The sequence below is a fragment of the Saccopteryx bilineata genome, chromosome 1, assembly GCF_036850765.1.
Source record: "Saccopteryx bilineata isolate mSacBil1 chromosome 1, mSacBil1_pri_phased_curated, whole genome shotgun sequence".
NCBI classification, from domain to species: domain Eukaryota; kingdom Metazoa; phylum Chordata; class Mammalia; order Chiroptera; family Emballonuridae; genus Saccopteryx; species Saccopteryx bilineata.
This window is the reverse complement of record NC_089490.1, coordinates 270360706-270386545: the sequence shown is the minus strand read 5'-3', so window position 1 is coordinate 270386545 and position 25840 is coordinate 270360706. Positions and strand designations below refer to the sequence as shown.

The 25840-nt window shown below is 45.2% G+C and overlaps 1 protein-coding gene across 2 annotated transcripts in view; it reads right to left on the bottom strand.

Moving 5' to 3' along the window:
- The window catches only part of PLEKHG4B (pleckstrin homology and RhoGEF domain containing G4B), a 95595-nt gene that overhangs the window by 49915 nt on the left and 19840 nt on the right, over window positions 1–25840 (bottom strand). For both annotated transcript variants that reach the window (XM_066242972.1, XM_066242981.1), the window contains exon 2: window positions 14161–14358. In XM_066242972.1, the coding sequence (XP_066099069.1) occupies window positions 14161–14358 (198 nt within the window). The remainder of the gene's footprint in view (window positions 1–14160; window positions 14359–25840) is intronic.

The following is a 25840-nucleotide window of genomic DNA, read 5'->3' as shown; positions in this document are numbered from 1 at the left end:
ATTTAATTCCTTATCAGATATGTAATTTACAAATATTTTCTCCCATTCTGCGGTGTTTTGCTCTGTTGAAATTTTGATGCAGTCTAAATTTTTTTGTATTGTTGCCTATGCTTTTGGTGTCATTTGTAGGAAAATTACTGTAAAATTCAATGTCATAAAGCTTTCCCCAAGTTTTATTCTGAGTTTTGTAAAGACTCTTGCCTTTTTTAGGTCTTTGATCCATTTTGAGTTATTTTTGAAAATGATATTAGATTAAGGGGTTTAACCTCATTCTTCTGCATGTGGGTTTCCAGTTTTGCCAGCACCATTTGCGGAAAATGCTGTCTTCACCCACTGAATGTTCTAGGTACTCCTGTCAAAATCATTAGACCTTACATAACAGGTTTAATTCTGGGCTATCCTATTCCATTGGTCTATATGTTTGTTTTGATGGCAGTACCACAGTGTTTTGATTCTGTAACTTTGTAAGGAGGTTTGAACTCAGAAAGTATGAGTCCTCAAATTTTGTTCTTCAAGATTATTATGGCTACTTGAGTTCCCTTGAAATTCCATAAATTTTAGGATATACTTTTCTATTCTTCAAAAAATATTGTTGAGATTTTGATAGAGATTGCACTGAATCTGTAGATAACTTTGGGTAGTACTGACATCTTAACAATTTTAAATCTTCCAATCCATGAAGACAAGATAACTTTCCATTTTTAGATCTTCTTTCATTTCTTTCAGCAATGTTTTGTAGTTTTCAGTGTACCAGTCTTTCACCTCCTTGTTTTAAATTTATTCCTAGATAGTTTATTCTTGGGATGCTACTGTAAACGAAAATTTTTTAGTTTACTTTTCAGATTGCTAGTATATAGAAAACACTGATTTGTGTGTGTTGACTGTGTATCCTGCAACTTTGCTAAAGTTATTAGTTCCAATAATTTTTGTGTGTGGAATATTTAGGGTTTTCTACATATAAGACCCTATCATCTATAAACATAAATAGTATTCATTCTTCCATTCTGAATTGGACACCTTTTAATTTTTTTCGCCTGCCCAACTGCTCTGGCTAGAACTTCCACTATTATGTTGAATAAAATTGGACAAAGCAGGCACCCCTGTTTTGTTTTTGATCTTAGAGGAAACCCTTTCAGTTTTTCACTATTGAGGGTGAAATCAGTTGGGGTATTTTTATAGATAGCCTTTATTTTGTTGAGGTAGTTTACTTCTATTTGTAGTTTAAGTTGTTTTATGATGAACAGGTGTTTTCTTGTCAAAATGCTTCTTTTTTCCTCCCTGTATAGATGAAATAAGAAAAAACTTCTTCAGGTTGAACTTGTGAAGGCTCTGACTGTGATTTCTTAATGATATACACACCCCAAACAACTGAATTATCCCAACATCACTCCAAAGTGGAATCAAGGGTTTGAAAAGGGAACAAGTAGAGAAAGAACACCATTCTTCCTAGCTTCAGTAAAATTCACAAGTCTGAGAGCCAAACTCACCATGGTTTTGACTGTAAACCTTTTGGCTCCCCGGAGACTGTTGCCAAACAGACACTATGAATCTTCTTGTCATGCTCTGAATAGTTCTAGGACCAAGAAAACTGCAGGTAGTGAAGAGTAATCCTTTCTCTCATATCACATCTTCTCTAAACGGTGTGCTCAGATTGTTGAAAGCAGGGGCTTTCAACTGCTGGTTTCAAAGTGTTTCAAGGAAGAAATCAACTTTGGTTAGAACCAAAGTTTTTGATTTCAAAAGACAGTCTGTGGGCATCACTGTTTAAGAGCTGCAGTTTGGCTGCTACCGACAAATGCAGGGTCCTGCTTTACAATGGGCTTTCACAAAGCAGTCCAGGAACCTGAATTTCTCAAGATCATTACCAGATTTTCGGTCATAATAGATGCATCACACCAATTATTAAAATATTCCAGAAAGCTCAGCATCACTCACTCTCCTACTTAGAAAACTAAAGACAAAACAAAACAAAAAACGTTTCTGGTCCTTTGGAAAAGCCAGAGAGGGATCCTGGTTGTGGATTTAATGTGAAAACTGTATCTGAGCCTTCCTGGGCCCTTGAGCCTCCACATCCTGTTGTTCCATGGAGGCTACCCACTCTTAGGTTGTCCTGGGGAGGGGGACAGGCAACCTTCCTGGGGCCTGAGCAGAGGGATGAGCTCTTTGCATGTATCCATGGAACCAGGTCCTCACTGTCCCACTGTGGGGTCTATTCCCCTGGTCCTGTGGTGGCCAACTCCAGGTGGTCTGCCCAGCAGCCTACCACCACACACTAGAGGCACCTGAACATATCTGCAGACTGACCAGCATCCTGAATGACAACTGCGCAGTGGTCAAGCCACCAGATGGTCTTCAATGTGCGCTTGGCCCCTGCTCAGGGCATAGGGTCTGGTTGCCACATGCAACTCTGCACACCTAGAGCCTCATCAATGTCCACGTCTCAGCAGGGCTGAGAATCAGAGACATCAGCAGTAAGTTAAATCTGCCATAGACTAGAATGTGTGTTTCTTCTATCTTTGAACTTTTAAGGTTTCTTACCTGATTTTACTAATTAGGGAATATTTTCTAAGTTAAGAAAGTAGAACAGGCAGAACCACCCCATATCCACACTCATCAGCCTACCCACACACAAGCACACTATCAACATTACATGTCCTTCTGTGATTGTTTTTTAAAAAAATACTGATATAAAACAAATTCATGCCCTCTTTTTGGCTTAGTATTATATCATAATCATTTCCTCGTGTATTATTGTAAATAACTTCTTTAAAAACAATTTTAATATGTGCATAACAACCCATTATATATATATATATACACACACATATATATGTATATACACACACACATTATTAATTTAACCATCCTAATATTTATTTCCATTTTTTACTATTATAAGTAGTATTCAGCACATATTATTAGGAAAAAAATATGGACTGCATTTTAGGTCATCTGCTTTGGGCAAAATTTCTGATTCAAACTGTGCAAGACAATTTAAAGAGTCTCCATACGTATCAATACAACTGCTTTCCAGAGAGGTCATTCCAGTTTCCGTGATCCTGAGAAGAGTATTGCTTGTCTATCTTACTCAATTCTCTGCTCTGATAGTCACCTTTATCGTTTTCTGTTCATTAGCAAGCAAGCACTGTGTCTTGCCACATATGTTGTGTGTCTCTCGCCTCCCAGAGGTTGAACTCCCCAGGGCTTCCAGAAGTCATGGTGCCTCTTCTGTAATCACCTATTCAAGGCTTTGCCGACTTTTCTACTGGTCTGTTAAGTGTTCTTACTTATTTCTATGAGTTCTTGGCAATTGTGCTGCAATAAATTGCTTTTATTTGGTTTTTAAATTTGCTTCTGATGCTTCTGAAGCACAAATTATCCAGATGCTTCTCTCCTTTGTGATGTTCTTCTTTGCTGGAGCCTGAGAAGTTAGAGCTTTCCCTGGGAAAGCAGGTTCCTAACTCACCTCGCTACCTCTCTGCAACTCCAACTCACATGGATCTGTTTGGTCTTGGGAGGCAAAAAGTCTATGATGACCTTTTCCTGATGACCTGTCAGGTGACTGCTCACCACATGCTTGAAACGGGACCTCTCACCAGTGATTTTGGGGCTGACTGTGCCATTCTAAGTTCCCTCCAGCTCTGAGTGATCAGGACTCATAGTTGGTTAGTGCAGATTATTACTGAAAAAGAATGGATATACAACTCTAAACATTTTATTTTTGCTTTATATAAATAAATGCACATTCACACACCACCATCCTGGTGGGGGCTGGGGAGGGGACCCTCTTTGAGGTTTGTTCCCACCTGGTGCTCTCCCTCTGCCTGAGGGGCTCTTCACAGCTCTCACTGCCCCTTTAGCATTAATAAAAGTCCCCCTGAGTACATGTCTGTGTGGTTTCTGTATCCTGATGGGACTAATGCATACAGGAGGCCCAGATTTTCTCTGCTGAATTGGGGGGGCTCCACTGTCTTCCTGGGGCTAGGCACACTCATACTGCCTTGTCTGACTGAACCTCTGACGTGCAGCAAGAATTTAAAGAAATTAGGGAGAATTGGAGCAAAGATGGCCCGAGCGCTGGGGATGGTTCTGTGGCCTCTGCCTCAGGCGCTAGAGTGGCTCTGGTCGCAACATGGCGACACCCAGGATGGGCAGAGCATCGCCCCCTGGTGGGCAGAGCATAGCCCCTGGTGGGCGTGCCGGGTGGATCCCGGTCGGGCGCATGCGGGAGTCTGTCTGACTGTCTCTCCCTGTTTCCAAGCTTCAGAAAAATGAAAAAAGAAAAAAAAAAAAAAAGAAATTAGGGAGAAAATAGGAATGTAGGGTTCTTTGGGATTTTCTCCCTCAAAATATCTGTCTTTTCAGTTGTCATGTTCATACTTAAGGTGACAGCACTATTCTTTAGTGACTTTTTGTGAATCTTCACAGAATACTCTACTTTATTTCCTCAGAAAAAGCACCTTCTTTATTTTTGTACTCACAATTGGTTTTGGGTTTTAATTAAATTGGGTTTAATTAGCTCTTCTTGTTCTTGTTCTGGCGTGTTTTTTTAATTATTAATTTTAGTAAGAGAGGAAGGTAAGGAGGTAGGGGGAAGGAGATAGAAAGAGAGAGAAAGAGAGAGAGAGAGAGGAACATCGGTCTACTGTTGTATATGTGCCCTGACTGGGGGCTGAACCGGCAACCTCTGTGCTTTGGGACAATGCTCCAGCCAACCAACCTATCTAACCAGGGCTTCGCCTAGCTTCTTAAGATGGCAATATAGATAATTAATTTTTTTTAAATTTTTTATTTAGTGAGAGGAGTGGAGGCAGAAATAGACTCCCACATGTGCCCCAACTGGGATCCACCCAGCAAGCCCACTAGGCTGTGATGTTCTGCCCACCTGGGGTGTTGCTCTGTCGCAACCAAAGCCATTTTTAGCACCTGAAGAGAATGCCATGGAGCTATCCTCAAAGCCTATGGCAACTCACTCTAATCAAGCCATGGCTGCAAAAAGGGAGGAGAAGAGAGAGAGAGCAACAGAGAGAGAGACAGAAAGGAGAGGGGGAAGGGTGGAGAAGCAGATGGGCGCTTCTTCTGTGTGCCCTGGCCAGGAGTCTCAATAATTAATATTAAACTCCCCCTAAAACTACCGTATTCCCCATGTATAAGATGTATAGCTTTTCTAAAAATTTGGGGTCTAAACACTGGGTGCATCTTATACAGTGGTTGTAGATTTTTTTTTACTCATATTTCCTGTTTTGTGCAGATAAAGTGTTGTATGAATTTTATGATGAATAAAAATTGAGGCCCTGGCCGGTTAGCACAGTGGTAGAGCGTTGGCCTGGCGTGCAGGAGTCCCGGGTTCGATTCCCGGCCAGGGCACACAGAAGAAGCGCCCATTTGCTTCTCCACCCCTCCCCCTCTCCTTCGTCTCTGTCTCTCTCTTCCCCTCCCACAGCCAAAGCTCCAAATGGAGCAAAGTTTGTCCAGGCACTGAGGATGACTCTGTGGCCTCTGCCTCAGGCGCTAGAATGGCTCTGATTGAGGCAGAGCGATGCCCCAGATGGGCAGAGCATCATCCCCTGGTGGGTGGGCATGCCGGGTGGATCCGGTTGGGCGCATGCGGGAGTCTGTCTGACTGCCTCCGTTTCCAACTTCAGAAAAATACAAAAAAAAAAAAAAATTGAGTTCAATAACTTTATGTAATACATTTTTTTTTTCAAATTTCAGGCCCCAAAATTAAGGTGCATCTTATATATGAGAGGGTCTTATACATGGGGAAATATGGTATATATTATACTATAAACATTAAGTCTATATAAAAACTTCTACATGTTGTGTTTCCTTTTAATTCAGTCCCAATAATTTTCCTTGTAATTTTTTTCACCCATGCATTATTTAGAAATAGGTTATTTAATTTCCAAGTATGTTAGGAGTTTCTAGTAATATTTTTTGTTACTTAGTTGTGATTTAATACCATTGTGATTAGAAAAAATTATTCTGTATTTCTGTCCTTTAAAATTAATTGTAACTTTGTTTTTTAATGATCTACAGTATGTGATTTATCTTGAAAAGTGTCATGTGCATGGGAAAGGAGTGTGTATTCTGCACTAGCTGGATGTAATGTTCTATAAATGTCAAAAAGGTCACTTTGTTTATACTGTTGGTCAACTCTTTCATATCCCCACTGATTTTTTCTTTTTTTTTTACTAACTGTTCTGTTAGCTGCTGAGAGAGGAGTATGAGTATCTCCATTTAGTGTTGTATTTGTTTGGTTTTGTGTTTTGAAGCTCTATTATTAGGTACCTTGATGACAAACTGGGCCATTAATCATTAATGAAATGTCCTGTCCCTCTTTCTCGTTGGTGATACTCATGGTCTGAAATCTAACTTGAGGTATAGCTTCTTCCATTCTTTTACTTTTATCCTTTGTATGCACTTATATTTAAAGGGCATTTCTTATAACCAGCTCTCACTGGTCTTGCCTTTTTCCAATCTGGCAATCTCTGCCTTTTACTTGAGATGTCAGTTCATTTAACTACATTTAATTATTAACATGGTTGCATTAAATCTATCATCTTGGCATGTAATTTCTATGGTCATATCTGTTCTTTGTTCTTTGTTCCTTTTATCCTCTCTTCTATTTTTTGGATTCCATTTATCTCCTCTATTTAATTTTTAGTTATATTCTGTGTGAAGTGGTTGCTCTCAATATTACAATATGCATCTGTAAATTGTCAGTCAACCTTCAATATTTTATTATTTAAAAACAATAAAAGAACCTTACACTAATATAATTCAATTTACTCCCTCCTATACTTTGTACTGTTGTCGTATGTTTTATTTCTAAAGATCGCAAAATATATTGTTCTAAACAGACGTTAATTTTTAAGAAAGTCACACTTACTCATATATTACTGTGCTCTTCATTTCTTGTGCTCATTTCTTACTGTAGATCTGAGCTTCTATCTAGTACCACTTCCCTCAGCCTAAAGACCCCCTTCAACATTTCTTGTATTGTAGCTCTGCTAGTTCATTTTTATTTATCTGAAAATGTCATTATTTTATCTTCACTTTTGAAAGATATTTTTGCTGAATATAAAATATTAGGTTGACCATTTTTTTCCTGTTCAACATTTAAAGATGTTTTCCCATTGTCTATTCAGAGCCAATGCTGCTGCCTTCCCCCCCCCCCAGCAAAGGAGGGAGAGAAGAGGGGTGGGAACAGACAGACAGGAAGGGAGACCATTTTTTTTTTTTTTTTGGTATTTTTCTGAAGCTGGAAACGGGGAGAGATAGTCAGACAGACTCCCGCATGCACCCGACCGGGATCCACCCGGCACGCCCACCAGGGGTGATGCTCTGCCCACCAGGGGGCAATGCTCTGCCCCTCCGGGGCATTGCTCTGTTGCGACCAGAGCCACTCTAGCGCCTGGGGCAGAGGCCAAGGAGCCATCCCCAGCGCCCGGGCCATCTTTGCTCCAATGGAGCCTCGGCTGCGGGAGGGGAAGAGAGAGAAAGAGAGGAAGGAGAAGGGGAGGGGTGGAGAAGCAGATGGGCGCTTCTCCTGTGTGCCCTGGCCGGGAATCGAACCCAGGACTTCTGCACGCCAGCCTGACGCTCTACCACTGAGCCAACCAGCCAGGGCTTGCACCACTTTTGTTGTTCATTGATTGCTTCTCATATGTGCCTGGACTGGGGCAGGAGGGCTCCTTCTGACCCAGTGACCCCTTGCTCAAGCCAGCAACCTTTGGGCTCAAGCCAACAACCATAACATCATTTCTATGGCTCAAATCAGCAACCCCATGCTCAAGTTGGTGAGCCCAAGCTCAAGCTGGATGAGACACACTCTAGCCAGCGACCTCAGGGTTTTGAACTTGGGTCTTCAGTGTCCCAGGCTGATGCTCTATCCACTGATCCACCACCTGGTCAGGCTCAGATCCAAAGTTTCTGATGAAAAGTCACCATCATTCTTGTTGCTGCCCCCTGTATGTGATGTACATTTTTTCTCCATTGGCTTTTACGATTTTCTCTTTATGACTGGTGTTCAGCAGTTTAATTACAATGTATCTAAGTGAGGTTTTAGGGTTGTTTTCTTTGTATACACATTTATCCTGTTCTGCATTTGATGAGCTTCCTGGATCTATGGGTTGCTGTTTTTTAACAAATTGAAAAATTTCCCAACAATATATTTTTGTTTGAGAGACAGAGACAGAGACAGGAAAAGAGAGAGGGGGTGAGAAGCATCAACTTGTAGTTGCTTTCACTTTAGTTGTACGTTGACTGCTTCTTGTATGTGCCTTGACTGGGGCGAGCCAGTGCACCCTTGCTCAAGCCAGCAACCTTGGGTTTTTCATGCCAGCAACATTTGGGCTCAAGCTGGTGAGCTTTGGGATAGTATGGACAATTCCCCTGCTCAAGCCAGTGACCCCACACTGATGAGTCCATGCTCAGAGTCAGGAACCTCCAGGCTTTAAAAGTGCTCAGGGTCAACACTTGATCCACTGTGCTACCATCACTCAGACCCAATAATATTTCTTTCAATGCTTCTTTCTACCTTATTTTCTCACTCCTCCCCTTCTGGGAATCCAGTTACACATAAGTTGGACTGCTTGATACTCTTACAGGTTAATGAAGCCTTGCTCATATCCCCCCATTCTCTTTTCTCCCTGTTTCCATTTATTTGATTTCTTTTGGATTGTCTTCAAATTCATATATCCTTTCCTTTGTGGTTTCCAATCTACATTAATCCCATCCAGTAAGTTTTTTAAACTGCAGATAATGTATACTTTATTCCTCCTTGCTTTTTTTTAATTTATTATTTTTAATTTTATTTATTTATTTTTAGAGAGGAGAGAGAGACAGAGGGAGAGAGAGGAGAGACAGAGAGAGAGAAGGGGGGAGGAGCAGGAAGCATCAACTCCCATATGTGCCTTGACCAGGCAAGCCCAGGGTTTTGAACTGGCGACCTCAGCATTTCCAGGTCGACGCTTTATCCACTGCGCCACCACAGGTCAGGCTGATAATGTATACTTTAGTTCTAAGATTTTCATTTTGTTTTGTTTTTTAATAGTTTCCAAATCTTTTCTGAAATTCTCCATCTCTTCAACCAGTTCTCCCTTATTTACATGCAGGTTATTTAATATGCTTATCATAGGTTTTAAAAAGTCTGTGCCTGCCTGACCAGGTGGTGGCGCAGTGGATAGAGCGTCGGACTGGGATGCGGAAGGACCCAGGTTCGAGACCCCGAGGTCGCCAGCTTGAGCGCGGGCTCATCTGGCTTGAGCAAAGAGCTCACCAGCTTGGACCCAAGGTCGCTGGCTCCAGCAGGGGGTTACTCGGTCTGCTGAAAGCCCACGGTCAAGGCACATGTGAGAAAAGCAATCAATGAACAACTAAGAAGTCGCAACGCGCACAACGAGAAACTGATGATTGATGCTTCTCATCTCTCTCCGTTCCTGTCTGTCTGTCCCTGTCTATCTCTGCCTCTGTAAAAAAAAAAAAAAAAAAAAAAAGTCTGTGCCTGATAATTCCAAACCCGGGTAGTCTGAGTCTGTTTCTACTGACAAATTTTCCTCTTGTTTATGGGTTAATAACCTGGTGCCTTTACACATCTTATACTTTTAAAATTTTATGCCAGAAACTTTGTCTAAAGCAGATGATTTTTTAAAAGAGGAAATTCTCTTTCCTGTTAGGAAGCTAAGATGAGGGGTTTATCAGTTTAAAGAATTTAGAAATAAAGCTAGTTTGGGTAGGTTAGGGTCTTAAACTCTAGCAGAGCCTTGAAATTTAAGCTCCAGGAGTTTAGTGAGATACTTCTCCACTTTCCAGCTCAGCAGCCCCAGACTCTCTTGGCCACAAGGGATATCTTATAAAATTTGAATTAGGTGGGCTATAGTTAAGCTTTAATTAATTTCAATTTACCTCTGGTTTCAAATGCTTTGATGGTGAGTTCACAAGTCTCCATCAGGGGCAGCTGGTACCAACCACCAATGGACTTCAAAACTGAGAGATACTGAGCCTGACCAGGCGGTGGCGCAGTGGATGGAGCGTCGCACTGGGATGCAGAGGACCCAGGTTCAAGACCCCAGGGTCACCGGCTTAAACGTGGGCTCATCTGGTTTGAGCAAAAGCTCACCAGCTTGGACCCAAAGTTGCTGGTTCGAGCAAGGGGTTACTCGGTCTGCTGCAGCCCCACGGTCAAGGCACATATGAGAAAGCAATCAATAAACAACTAAGGTGTCGCAACGAAAAACTAATGATTGATGCTTCTCATCTCTCTCCATTCCTGTCTGTCTGTCCCTGTCTATCCCTCTCTCTGACTCTCTCTCAGTCTCTGTAAAAAAACAAAACAATAATAACAACAAAATAAAACTGAGAGATGCTGAAACTATGATAACTAAAATTTTATGATTGTAGGACCACACTGAAAACTATGTGACTAAAAGATTTTAAGATCCCCTTTTGCTTTCTCTCCCCATCTCTCAGTCTCCACTTACTCAGCAGAATTCCCTGTAAGAGAATTGCTTAGGATTAGTGAAGAGGATCATCCTTACATTCAAGGCTCTCTTAGATTCTTATCTGATATGTCAGCCCTGAGGTTTCTTAAATTCAACTTCTCTTTACCTGAGCATAGATGGTCCTTCTCTAGCAGCTTGCTCCTCCATTCATGCTCCCTGCAAATGCAGTGACTGACCCCAGGTATGAAAATGTTTTCTGTTTTTGGTTCATTTAGGAACACAGAAGTAAAGGTCTTTCATATACTTCTACATCCTAACTAGAAATAGGAATCACCAATTTATCAGCAAGAAATGTTTTGCCAATTTCCTCTGTGGCTCTCTGTTTGGCCCTTCATCTATTTATAGGAATACAGTCAGACTTTGCCAAATGTAAGGGTGGTTTATTTTGTTGTTGTCATTACTGATTTGTAGCTGTACTGTCTCGTAGTCTTTAGCTATCCATCCTAACTTTATGGCTAACGGTCAATTCTGGTAAATGTACATGTACACTTAAGAAGCATGGAAGTTCTCTAACAGTTTCTAATTGTATATATTCTTGACATAGTTGTATATTCTCCTATTGTAAAATTTGACCAAAATTTCATCAAATTTTGATTAAAGCTAGAAAATGTTCCATGTGCACTTGGGAAGGGTGTGTTTTTTAAAAATTATTGGGCTCTCTATGCATGCCCATTAGTGGAAGAGAGAGATGTGTTCAAGTTGAGTATCTTAATATGTAGTTTGCTTACCCTATTTGCTTTAGAGAGAGGTAAAATTTCCCACTATGATTATGAATTATTCCTTGTAATCCTTTCAATTTATGCTTCAAACATTTTCACACTATGTTGTCAAGTGTTTATAGATTCTTATGTATTCCTCGTTGTGACTAGTACTATTCCTGAATGATCCTCTTTAGCCCTAACAATGCATTTTGCCTTTTACTATATTTATTTTGTGATGAATATTGCTATACCAGTTATATTTTGGTTAGATTTTACTAGTCTGTCATTTTTAATAACTTGACTTTCAACCTGTTACTAGGTAAAATTGTACTTTTTATTTCCCATGTTGTTGTTTCATTTACTCCCTCCTTTTTGGACTTCTATTTGCTTTCATTTTCTTTATTCTAACCTCCTCTTCCTCCTGCTTTCCTCCCTTAGTAGAAACCTTTTATTTTTATATCTTTCTGATTACTTTTCTTTAAACTTCTCCAGGCATTTTGTGATAAAACAAAATTATAAGTAAGCCAATAAATGGTTTTAAGCATTTCTTCTGTCTAGAGAGGGATGTCAGATTGGTGATCATTGAAGTATTAGCTTAAATACAACTAATATTAAAGTTAATATAATTATTGATTTACAAGCCACATTGACAATAGTGGGTAAATGAATAAAAATGGCATTGAATTTATATTAACTAAAATATGTTTATAGTCATAGTTGTTAGGATAAGTTCATTTTCTCCTGTTATAATCAAATTTTATGTTCTTTGTTAAAAAGTAAAAAGCAACAGCAATAGAAATATGCAAAGTAAGGTTGTCTCTAAATTTCATTTTGTGCTTATTAAACACTTGTAAATATGCATCCATATTAAAGGATGATGTTATTCATATGGATTTTTCGGATATTGGCAATTTTGTAAGTGAGGAGGGATGACATGGTTAAAATGGAAGGAAAAAGAAATTTAGAAGAAAAAAGGCAAAACATTAGGCCAGAAAAGCTTTTCAAGACACATCTTTGAAAGGGGAAGGTCTTTTCAGACCTGACTTAAAGCAGCTTGGTTCTCTGTGTTGAGGTACCTCCCCCGAGCTAGTGGCACCTTTCCCTGCTTCTGCCCTATGCCAGTGTGAAAAAGTTACATCATCTCAAAGGAAAATACCCTCTAGGTAGACTACTTGAAACAAAGAATCAAATCTAGGACATCCTTGGTTATTTCTCTATCACCCTCATTCCAGCAAAAAGATGTTCAAAGAGTTTAACAAATCAAAGTAGCCCAATGGTAGTTAAAAGAGAAAAAAAAAGCCCCAATTCAATATCAATGGAATAATAAAAGGTGCTAATAAATAAAGACCTTGTTTTTTAAGATTCAGCCATAATCCTTCCAGCAGCTCACTGGAACACACCCACAGCTCACTGGAACACACCCACAGCTCGGCTGTCATTAGTTTCAGCAGTGCCTCAAAAAGAACCTACACTAAAAATATCCCAAGAAATAAACTAAACACATAAGAAATTTGTTAAGCAGAATTTATTTGTATGTATTGGAACTGCGCCAATAAGTTGGCTCTGAGATGATTACTCAGGAGTGTGACTGACTTCCTTCGTTCAAAGACTCTAGTGAAAGTGGGGGGAACCAGAGTGGGTATCTGCAGACAAAGTGGGCGCTACACTCCCTGGCAGGCCCGAGACTGTCGCTTCTGGGGCACACAATCTCATTTCACCCATCGTTTGGGATGAGGAGAAGGTGAAGCCAGAGCTAGAAAGAAGGCAATGAGCACTGTTCTGATGGACCCGTCCAGCAGAGGGGAATGGGAAGATTTCTCCACTTAGGAGTTTAACCTCCATGAAAACATGGCTGAAGTTACAACAGCTTTCTCGTTTTCATTCCCTCACAGTTTTCTTCCCAAAAGAAAACAACAAATATTCATTTGAATTATGTTGGTTGTAATTCCTGGTTTAATTTCAAAGGATTTCCCTGCTTCTAAGATTCCACCTTCTCAGCTTAAGTATTTTCAGATACCAGGCATCTTTGCCTGTTTCTTCTCCCAGGTAAAAAACAGTTAAGGTGTTCCCTGCAGGGGACGTCTTCATATAGGATTCCTTCTGCAAGGGAGTCCTCACACAGGCTCTGCCCCTGGGACAGGTCCTCACACAGGCTCTGCCCTTGGGACAGGTCCTCACACAGGCTCTGCTCCTGGGACAGGTACTCACACAGGCTCTGCCCCTGGGACAGGTCCTCACACAGGCTCTGCCCCTGGGACAGGTACTCACACAGGCTCTGCCCCTGGGACAGGTACTCACACAGGCTCTGCCCCTGAGGACAGGTACTCACACAGGCTCTGCCCCTGAGGACAGGTACTCACACAGGCTCTGATCCCTGAGGACAGGTACTCACACAGGCTCTGCCCCTGGGACAGGTACTCACACAGGCTCTGCCCCTGGGACAGGTACTCACACAGGCTCTGCTCCTGGGACAGGTACTCACACAGGCTCTGCCCCTGGGACAGGTACTCACACAGGCTCTGCCCTGGGCCAGGTCCTCACACAGGCTCTGCCCCTGGGACAGGTACTCACACAGGCTCTGCCCTGGGCCAGGTACTCACACAGGCTCTGCCCCTGGGACAGGTACTCACACAGGCTCTGCCCCTGGGACAGGTCCTCACACAGGCTCTGCCCTGGGCCAGGTCCTCACACAGGCTCTGCCCTGGGCCAGGTACTCACACAGGCTCTGCCCTGGGCCAGGTCCTCACACAGGCTCTGCCCCTGGGACAGGTACTCACACAGGCTCTGCCCTGGGCCAGGTACTCACACAGGCTCTGCCCCTGAGGACAGGTCCTCACACAGGCTCTGCCCTGGGCCAGGTACTCACACAGGTTCTGCCTCTGGGACAGGTACTCACACAGGCTCTGCCCTGGGCCAGGTACTCACACAGGCTCTGCCCTGGGCCAGGTACTCACACAGGCTTCGTGCTGCAGGTGCTGCAGGGCCCTCTTGGCCGGGATGAGGAAGTCAGTGAGGCAGCGCAGCCCATCCCCTCCGTGAAGCCTCTCAGCCACACTGAACACCTGCCAGAGCACCGTGGCTGCCGTGGCATCAAATGGTGGGTAGAGAGCAGAGAGTGTGTTCTGGATGTAGGTGTCGAGGGATTCCAGACTCTGAAATGGAAAAGAAGATCCAGAAATGTTAGATACCCAAAAAAGACAGATATGTGGACACTTTCATAGGCTGGCACTCACGGGTTCCTGAATTTCATTTGTGAAATAGGGAAGGTATAAGTGAATCCTCAGCATAGAGGGCAGTCCCTGTTGGGGACCATCTGCTTGTCCTTCATGTTGTCACACAGCAGTAGCACACTGAGGAAGTGCCCACAGCTGCATTAGGTAGACTTGAGACCTCTGCTTACTATGGCAACTCTAAATAACACTTTGTATGTGAGGGCTTCCACTGTTATCACATGAGGCACAATTAAGTTTAGATTTGGCATTGGTTCCATCTCATCAAATCCTGAAATATATACCGTAAATGCTACATTTTAGGATCTTCCATGGAGCATGTGGAATTTCTCAGGGTGCTCTCCCCATCCCTGCCCCCCCCTGAGTCTGCACATGGAATGGGGGGGGGGCCTGTGGGGAGAACAGAGTAGGTCCGCATGCCATTTTATGCTCAGAAATAAGTTTATCCACAGCAAATATGTTTTTGGTTGTTGTTTTTTTGCATTTTTCTGAAGCTGGAAACAGGGAGAGACAGTCAGACAGACTCCCCATGCGCCCGACCGGGATACACCCGGCACGCCCACCATGGGGCAACGCTCTGCCCACCAGGGGGCGATGCTCCGCCCATCCCTGGCGTCGCCATGTTGCGACCAGAGCCACTCCAGTGCCTGAGGCAGAGGCCACAGAGCCATCCCCAGCGCCCGGGCCATCTTTGCTCCAATGGAGCCTCGGCTGTGGGAGGGGAAGAGAGAGACAGAGAGGAAGGCACGGCGGAGGGGTGGAGAAGCAAATGGGCGCCTCTCCTGCGTGCCCTGGTCGGGAATCGAACCCGGGTCCTCCGCACGCTAGGCCGACGCTCTACTGCTGAGCCAACCGGCCAGGGCCCACAGCAAATATGTTTTAATTGTACTGGTGAGTATTTAAAAATTTTAAATAGAAACCAGTAGGGCCTTTTTCATAAAAATCACAGAACTGTGCCCTTTTAGTCATTCTGAAATTAGTATCACTAGTACCTAATTCCACTTTACACTGTTGGTGCAACATGCCTTTATGTAAAGATGGAATGCTTTTAGATAAAAAAAAAAAAAAAAAAAGAGGTTTAATGCTATTTTTAGATGTAACATTTCCTGAGGAAATATCACAAGGTTCATTTGTTTGGAAAAGAAATGCAAGGCTACAAATAAGTTAAAAGCCAAAGAGGTTAAAATTGCCAAGTGGATTTTTAAAGGGACCACAGTTACATTGGAGACTCCTCTGACCAGCAACAAATTATACAGATAATTTCTTATGGAAATTGAAAATGAAACAGCGGATCCTCTGGGCCTGATGTGTACTCTGAGGAGCCAGGCCAAACAGAGACGGGCAGGTGTGCGCTGCAGTCCAGGTTCTAGAAACCACAGGACGAGAGGCAGACCCGCGCCAGCTCAGCTCCCGCCTCCAAGTCAGTGCGTCAAGGCAGAGGGTCAGACGCCTTTCAGAGCTCGCACACTCCACACACGCCTTGCCAGGCCTGGCCCTCCCTGTCAATAGAAATTATCTAAATACTGATTTTTGTCCAGAAAATGCCAATGTGGTCTGATGCCCCAGAACTCAAATCACACCCAAGTCAGAAGCAAACATCCAGTCCATGAGAATAAATGGAGCTGGTTCTGAGTTAGGGACAGGAAACACCGTCCAGGAGCTCTGCAGCTCCTTACAGAAATTTGAAGCACATGCTAACTGTGCTACAAGACTGTTATAAAGGAAGCAGAATGTGATCCCGGGGAACACGTCTTTAATGACCTATGTTGGAGGAACTGAAATATGAACTTTGGACTCTCCCAGGGAGAGATGTCCTTCTAATGCTCAGATGCCCTAATGCATGCCCATTCCTCTTCCAGACCCTTAGGAAAGGTCCTGATTTCTCGTGTCTAGCTGTAGTCAACAGTTTCCCGATGGGTGTGTCTCCTGGCCTCCATTTCACTAGTTCATCTTCTGAAAACTGCCCAACATTGAAAGAGAGGAATCAATGCTCACTGAGATCCTAGAGGCAGTCCCGGTCACTCACAGGGCAGCCACAGCCTCCCGATTCCTTCTCTCGATTCCCATTGTGACTGGGCGAGGCTCCCACACTTGGCCCAGGGGTGCCCCTCCTCCCGTTCCAACTCCATGTGCAGCCATCCCACTCACAGCCTGGGTCTGGCAAGAGCTGCCCAAGGGAAGTTGTCTGCTGGTCAAGAGGCCATCTCCCAGTTCAAGTAAGGTAAGGAGGCCTTGGATAAGCCAAAGCAAAACAACGTCTCCAGCCTTTTTTTTTTTAATTAAAAAGAAATTCAATTATAGTTGATATACAATATTACATTAGTTTCAGGTGTATAATAGTGGTTAGATATTTATATTACTTATGAAATGATCACCCAATAAGTTTAGTCATCACCCAATAAGTCTACCCATCTGACACCATACAGTTATTACAGTATTTTTAACTATATTCCTTATACTGTACTTTACATCCCCATGGCTGTTTTTATAACTGGTAATTTGTGCTTTTTAATTCCTTCACCTCTTCCACCTAGCCCCCCAACCCCTTCACATCTGCAACCATCAAAATGGTCTCTGCATCTGTTAGTCTGTTTCTATTTTGTTTGTTTGCTTTTTAGATTCCACAGATAAGTGAGATCATACGGTGTTTGTCTGATTTATTTCACTTAGCATTATACTTTTTATGTCCATCTATATTATCACGAATTACAGGATCTCATTCTTTTTATGGCTGAGTAATATTCCATTGTATATATGTACCACATCTCCTTTATCTAATTGCCTATCATTGGGCCCTGAGGTTGCTTCCATAGCTTGACTATTGTAAATATGCAGCAATGAACACAGGGATGTGTGTATCTTTTCAAATTAGTGTTTTGGGTTTCTTTGGATAAATACCCAGAAGTGGATTGCTGGGTCATGTTCTACTTTTTGTATTTTTACAGAACCTCCATACTGTTTTCCATAGTGGCTACACCAATTTACAATCCCACCAACAGTGCACAAGGATTCCCTTTTCTCCACATCCTCACCCAAACTTATTTGTTGATTTCTTGATGACAGCCATTCTGACAGATGTGAGGTAACAGCTCACTATGGTCCTCTCCACCCTTACATGCTAATATGCCCTAACTGGCATGAATGGCTGTGCCCAAACTTCCTGTCACCCACCTCCCTGGGCACTCACAATGAGGGAGAGAAACATGGTGTCATGCTCCGGGCCACTGCTGCAGAGGCTCCCCAATCATTTTACGGACGGTGCTTGTTCTTGGTCTTGGGAAAAGAGGTTCTAATGAGTAAGCCAGGTTACGTGACCAGCCAGGTTAGGGCCGTCCCTGGCTGGAGCACTGTGTGCATGTGTGCAGCACAGGACAACCATTCCACTTGCACACAGCTCTAATGATTTAGTTTTTCAAAGCACACACATTAGAAGAGGGAAAGGTAGATACACAGGAGCTCAAGAGCAGAGAGTCAGAGACTCTTTATTACAACAAAATCAGGTTAGCGTGACTACATTCAAGGCAGCTTAAGAAAAAAGAATAATATAAGGTATATTTTAGAAAGATTTCCATAATAAATGCTAAAAAGAGAACATTGTCTTGGTAACTTAAAGTTCAATTATCTGGAACATTTACTCTGTTTGACATCTTCTTCCCTCATGTTTGCTGGGCCAAATGTATGTGGGTGAGGGCCGATGTGTGTGGGGGGGGTACAGCGTGTGTGTCTGAGAGCCAGTGTGTGTACTGCAGGCCGGGTGTGTGTGTGTGTGCGTGTGCGCCCGGTTGTATGGGAGGGTCAAGTGTGTGTTCAAGGACTGGGTATGTCGAGGGCTAGTGTTTATGCACAAGGGCTTGTGAAGGTGTTGGGGGGGGGGGGAGTAGTGAAGTGGTTAGCCGAGAGAAAGACATGTTGGAAAATTCTTAAAATAGTTTCTAGGCCTTTGGGTGCAGAGCAAGAGAAGGAGGCAGACACAGGATCAGGGCAGATGTTGTGTGAGCACGTCTAACCATTCCAGCCTGCCCTCTCGGTACAATGTCACTCACACTCACCAAAACCTCGTAGACCATCAAAACTTCCAAAAATAAGAGAGGAGACAGACAAATGTTGAAGACTTTGTTGACAGTAAAGCACTTATTTCTTTTCCTTCTATAACTCAGGATTCCCATTTCAACCAAACCCACACACAGGGAGACGGGTTGAGTCCAAAACACAGAACCTTCACCCGTTTACTTGATCAGAAATCTTACTGTGGCTTAGAATGGGATTACGTACCACACATATGTTAGCGAAATGGCAGGCACAGTACTTGCATAAAAGCATTTAATCTTTTTTGCTGAACTGTGAGTTCAGTGTGTTGTTACCTGGCCAACAGTGGGACCGCTTTTGCATTTTCACAACAGAAAATTTATGTCAGCAAAGACATTTTAAAAAAAGTACTTATTTTCCCCATTAACTTCAGGTAAAATTATATTGAATTGAGGATGATTTTTAAAGTTGAGATCTTTGTTTCTCATCATCTCTCTGCTCCCCAGGGACTAAGCTCCCCTCTCACCTATCATAGGTCCCTCAGGAGACAACCATCTCGGTGTGACCCTCTAGGCCAGAGATGAGAAGACAGAAGCTGGGGTCAGAAGATCCACTGGTGAGCACCCATGGCGGGGCCCATCTCCAGAACTTGAGAAAGTCTTGTCTTCCTCACAGGAAATATGTGGGTCGCGGGGAAGGGGGGAGGTAACACACTAATCAACGAAGCAAAGGGAATTCCTTTTCATTTTGAAGATTCTGCTGACATAATGGGAGGCCAGCTGAATTGCACAAGGGAATGGCAGGGGGCACCTGCCTAGGGTCTGGCAGGCTGGCAGGATGTGGCTGAGGCTGTCCTAGCAAGGAATGCCCACCAATGCTCACATTTCCATTCAAATATAACATCCCACCTGACCAGGTGGTGGTGCAGTGGATAGAGAGTCGGACTGGGATGCAGAGGACCCAGGATTGAGACCCCGAGGTCGCCAGCTTGAGCGTGGGCTCATCTGGCTTGAGCAAAAGCTCACCAGCTTGGACCCAAGGTCACTGGCTCGAGCAAGGGGTTACTCAGTCTGCTGAAGGCCTGTGGTCAAGGCATATATGAGAAAGCAATCAATGAACAACTAAGGTGTCGCAACGAAAAACTGATGATCGATGCTTTTCATCTCTCTCCGTTCCTGTCTGTCTGTCCCTATCTATCCCTCTCTCTGCCCCTGTAAAAAAAAACAAACAAAAAACCAAATATAACATCCCTACGGGCGAGGGAAGGTACAAGCCTAGGACAGAGCGCAGGGCTTTGGGAGTGGCTGTCAGCAGGGTGGGCCGACATCAGGACCCCTTTACCTGCTAAGAAGGTCTGCAGCGGCTTACTGAAGGGCCATTCCGCCTCCTAGGGAAGGGTACCCAAGACGAGAGACTACTAAATAGCGAGGTCCCCACACTCTGATTCCTCCACTCACCCTCCCTGCACAGACACAAGCTGGTGGCAGAACAAGCACAGCCACCTTGCGGATGTCCTCCCTGTGGTCTCCCCCATGATCAAAGGAACCCGCTGCTCAAGCTTGTGGGCGATTCCTTGATGTTTGGGTCTCCGCACCCCAAAGAGAGTGGAGGGTGTGTAGGACCACAGGACACTTAGGACAAGGTCTCAGGTAGGATGAGTGAAGGACCAAGAAGCAGTGGTGGCGAAAGGTGGCACAGTACTCTCCTCCCCTCCCCCATCAGCCAGGCTGGGAGGCTCCCCCGGGACCCAGCCACACTGCCTCCTGACCACCCACAGTGGGCTGACATCAGGACGCAATGCGCAGATTCAATGTGGGGCTGAGGGCTCCAAGAGGGTGAGAGCATGTGGGCTGGGGGCACTGACAGGGTCACAGAATGTGGGCTGGGAGCATCTCCTAGGAGGCAAGGCTTGGGTGCGGGACGAGGTTGAGGGTGGTGCCCACACTCTCATCTGGCCTGGGAGCTGGGCTCCTCCTGCAGCCCCAGCCCCAGCACCCAGGTTTAGATGTTGCAGCCCCGGATGAAGTCTCCTGAGTGGGGGATATGGTGGTGCCTGTCACCCAGGCACTTCCACTCCTGAAGGCAGAGCAGCCTTTCAAATCACTGTGGTGGCCTGTTTCTCTAGCCAACCTGTGTCTCTAGCTAGAATGTATAAACAAAAACCAGGATGTGCACTGGAACGTCCTGCAACCCCTGCAAGCAGGGCCCAGGTGAGTGGGGGCCTTGCTCTGCCCCACTTTCCATCAATAGCTGCTTTCTCCACTTTGCGGGTAAAGGAGCTGCATGTGAAACGTACACTCCCAAGAGGCTTGCTCTGGGCAGCCAACCGGGTTAGAGCCGCTCAGGTGCTATTAACAGGGGCCTCCTTCCTGAAAGGGCCCAGTGACGGCACCCGGCATCCTGCCCAGGGTGCCGATGGCCATCGCTGGTTTCCTGTGTGCACAGACCCAGAAACCATCTTTGAATCCAAGAAATCTGTCTAAAAAGCCTGGTCCCCTCACATGGGCTGGTATGCCAGCCTGTCTATACCCAGTCTGCCTACATCCAACCTGTCTATGCCTAGCCTGTGTACACCTGGTCTGTCTAGCCCTGTGGTCTCCACCCAGCCTACCTATCCCTGCCCTGCCCTCCACTCCTAGGCTATGTGTATTTGGGACTCCTGATCTTCACAGCTGGGGACGATGAGATGGTTTGAGGAGGTGAAGATTCTTTTGGCCCAAAGCTGGTGCCCAGAGAGAAGAAGGAAGGGAAGGTGGTGGTCCCTCTTTAGGTCTGCAGTCTGTACTCTATACCCCTGGAAGAGTTCAATGATTAATAAAAGCTGTATGCACCCCTAATTCCGCTGATGTAGACTTAGAGACCCTCAGACCCTGGTGAGAGGCCTCACCTGACACATATTTTTCCCAACTCATATTCTACTGAAACTGGCACGAGACGCCTACAATGCCAGGAGGAGGCTCTGGGGCTCTGTCAATGAGACCCTTTCTCTCCTGATGCCACAGCCTCCTTTCAAACCTCTCGGTTATAACCTAGCCTGGGCTGGTGACTGCTGCACAAAGAGCCCCATTTCACCCCTCTCACACCAATGCCTGCACTGCTTACAGTCCCAAATACGCATACCTGGTGCATCTAGGTCAAATGTCACAGCCCTACCTGGACCACTCAACCAGGACCTGGGGGAAGCCCAGGTGAGTCACTAGGCCTTGTGGCGATGTCTCATGCTGGTGACACCACTGTGATCTGAGAGCCTCCCTTCCCATACCAGCACGTCAGCAGCTTAAAGTATCAGGAGGCCTCATGGCTGGTCCAGTTCCCTTCTTCTGGGCCCCTGCCCAAGGTGACCGGCCCTCCATTAACTCACAGTGTAAAGGGGAAAGGAACCCAAAGAATTGATCATGGACCAGGGAATTAGGCCAAACCAAGACAGGGTGGGCAGGCGAGGAGCACAGAACAAGCAGAGATCCAGGCCAGCTTCGCACAGACACAGGGCATAGACATGAGCAAGGTCTCGCTCTGGGGGCACATTGGGGAAGGAACCTTCCAGTGATTCCTTCTCTCTTTCTGAAGGGTGCCCACCTATCCCCTGGGGTGGCCAGGAGCTTCCCGGGTTCTCTGGAGGAACCCACAACAGAGAACAGAATGAGTCCAGGGCCTGTGTGCCTGAATGGGGAATGAGCAACCCAGGGCAGAGACCCAGCAGGCCAGGCAGGTGTCTGAGGGGCCAGGTTCCCAAGAGGAAGTGAAGGTCCCTTGAGGGTCAAGAATGAGAAAGTATTGTCTAACAGACCCTGGTGGGCTGACCCCATGGACACCTGTGGACTCCTTACCAGGGCTAGTGCCCTAGTCCCGCAATGAGAGACAAGCAAAGACTAGAACTCTCAGAGCTGATAACAAGCCCATTATCTTCAACTCCTACAGCCCAAGAGAGATGGGTCGGTGACAGCATGCCCCGGCGGGCAGGCCTCAGAAAGCCGCACATTCCAGCCTGCCTGGGACAGGGCCTTGTACCTTTGTCTCCCTGCATGCATGTGTGTGTGCGCGCACGCACACACACACGCGCACACACACACACACAAACATACATGAACACATGACAGCTATGCCCCACACCTTTTCTTTGTGCACATGCATGCAGAAGTGCATGTACACACATGCATACACACAGGCACACACAGAAAGTGCATGGAAACTCCCCCAACTCCTCTCTGTGCCCCTTGGACTCAATTTCTCGTCTCTGCAGCTTCGCTTCTTACCTAGATCTGTTCTCAGCCCCAACTGGCAGCAGCAGGAGCATCAGCGTGAATTTCAGCAAAGCTTGGAGCTTGCAGAGCAGTCATAAGAAAAACCTGTCTACTTTGAAACTCATTTGTAAAGTGCAGCGCTAAATCTTCATTACACTGGATACTAAATACTGCTTGCAGATTTTCCTCTCAAACTAAAAATAAAAATATAAAAATAAATAAATATGCAAGTATTTAAAAACAACACCATGTATTCAGGTCTAAGGTGTTTTCAAAAATCTCCAGAACAAAATTTCTAGCTAAGGACCAGGACTTTCACCTGAAGGAAGCAGGGTGCTGGACGTGGAGCTGCCTGGGCCTCCCTCAAGTAACTGAAAATAACTAAGGAGGAACAGCAATATGCGGTTCCCAGTTCTCTCACATTCAAACAAGAGTCCTCCCATTTTAAAGCAGCTGAAAAGCAAAAGCTAAGGAAGCCCTCTGAGCGGCGACCGCCCTTTCAGTCCTTTCTCCCTTTTCCTAATACTTTCAGGTGAGTGCCTGCCCTCAAGACTTCCTGCCTGACCCCCACTTTCCACAGTGTGTGGGCGAGTGCCAGTGCTGCTGCTGAGCTCGCCAGTGGGCCTAGCACAGATGGGTCTCTAATCACCTGTGGGTGTCAAGACAGACAGACAATTCTGCAAAAGGCAGTCGCTTCCAGGAAAATTCTGGCTACCCCGAGCAGAGGCCCGGACTTGAATTCCTACGAGTTCACTGAACTACAGAACCACACCAGGGGCCTCAGAAGCAGTGACACTATGAGGCCCACTGGGAGCAGAGCTGGGCAGCCCCTGCCGCCTAGTAGATCCTGGCTCCCGAGTCAGAGACACATATGGGAGCTGGCTCTAGTAATATCCTGTGCGAGCTGGCATGGACAGCTCCATTGGGCCTGCCTCTCCAGCTAAGCCTCCACTAGCTCCATCGGTGACCCCAGACACCACTTTGGGCCCCTCCAGGGTGAAGGCAGCAGCGTCTCCCACCTGTGGGCTGGGTCCCCTCTCCCTGACCAGGGCTCCTCAAGCCTGACACCTGGGCCATTGTATTGTAGCTCACCTCATACCTTCCACAAACACTCTCTGCCTTAGGTAAGGGCTTCTTTATCAAGTTCAAAAAGCTCACCTGGCACTTAGCTGTCGTCTTGTTGTATGTCTCCAAAACTAGGCTTTGCTTTTAGGCCCTGCAAGTTTATGGAGTCAAGTTACATACACCAAGAAGTGTCTACAGGATCTTTAGAAGAGAAAGGCAGGTAAATGTTTGCCTAAATGTTTACCACAAAGAAGTCCGGGTTCCAAAAGAGCTTCATTACATGGAAAAGACTCCTCTGAGGAACAGGAAATGCCTGCGTTCCACTAAGGTACTGATCTGGCAGAAGACACAGCAAACACTCTGTGGTGGTCTGTGTTGTTCACAGAATCCCTGCCCACTGGCATCAGACATGGCCACGTGACAAAGAAATATGGTGGCCATGGCAGAGGCCAGTTCCAGAAGTAGCTTTCCAAGCCAGCATATGCTTTACCACCTTTCAGGAAACACCCCAATGAGAGGACTTTCCATGAGCCTGGATCCCAGAGTAAAACTGATGTGATGTCTGTGATGGGTGCACAGCATGAGTGGGTCATCACTGTGATGATTGCTGAGACTTGGGGTCATCAGTTACTGCAGCATAACCTGCCCATTGTGAATGATGCTCCCAGGGCCTGGAACACAAATCCAGGGGACAACGGAACTCGGGCCTTCCCCTCCACGGCAGCCACAGCACACATCTTGGGTCGCCACGTATACCAAGGAGCCCTCCTGGACTGGTGTCCTGTAATGCACCTGGAAGGGCTGAGCAGTCTGCAGACACGTCAGTGCATCCTGAGCTGGAGCTGGTTCTCAGAGACTTCCTGGATAGACCGAGCCCCATGAGATAGCTTGAGGAGTAGGACCTTGGGGCTCTGTCCCTCCACTGTTGGCATGGAGACTATAAGATGAAAGGCCCATTTGGTATTTCTCAATCTTGTCTGTATTTCCAAGAGGCTCAGACTGTTCTGGAAACATCTCAATTCTGAGTTCTGTCCACAGATTTTGCTTTTCCATGGAACCAGCACTTTACAGTTTCCAGGGACAAATTAGGAGAATGCCAAAATAAAGGAACCATTCCAGGGGTCATTCTTCAGGGCTGTACCTTGCATAACAGGTCCAGGAGGAGAATCCAGAAAATAATTTCTCCAGATATAACCCTGAAAATGTCTTCTCTGAATTGATACACAAGTTATTAAATATGAAACACAAAATCACCTGACTTCAGCAATTTAAAGCTGGTATGAGGATTACAATGGATAAGGAGTGCTGAGGATAACTGACAATGAAAATCCCTTAACAGTGCCAAACACACAGCTCGCCATTGTCTCCACCAGTCGGCGTGTTAGAACAACTCCCCTTTGCAATTTTATGCCCAGAGCCACGCTGGGATGACCACCACACAGACTTCTGCCAAGTTCATGAGGAGAATAAAGTTGCACTTCCACTGTCTTTTCTGCCTCCTCAGATGCTCAGATCCACCTGGAGCAAGAACTTCCCAGGTAGTTTATATTCCAACTTCTTTTTAAACTGATGTCATGTTCTTCCTGCTATCCCAGATGTCCAGACTAAACTTCCTGAGGTGAACCTGGCAGGCACAGCTGAGATTAAGCTGTTCTTTTTTATTTTTATTATTATTATTATTTTTACAGAGACAGAGAGAGCGTCATAGAGAGGGACAGACAGACAGGAACAAGGAGAGATGCGAAGCATCAATCATCAGTTTTTCGTTGTGACACCTTAGTTGTTCATTGATTGCTTTCTCATATGTGCCTTGGCCGTGGGGCTACAGCAGACCAAGTAACCTCTTGCTTAAGCCAGCGACCTTGGGTCCAAGCTGATGAGCTTTTGCTCAAACCAGATGAGCCTGCGCTCAAGCTGGCGACCTTGGGGTCTCAAACCTGGGTCCTCCACATCCCAGTCCAATCCAATGCTCTCTATCCACTGCACCACCACCTGGTCAGGCTAGGCTGTTCTTTTTTAAAAATTTATTTATTGATAAAGTTTCCTTTGGCCCTGGTCAGCTAGCTCAGTGG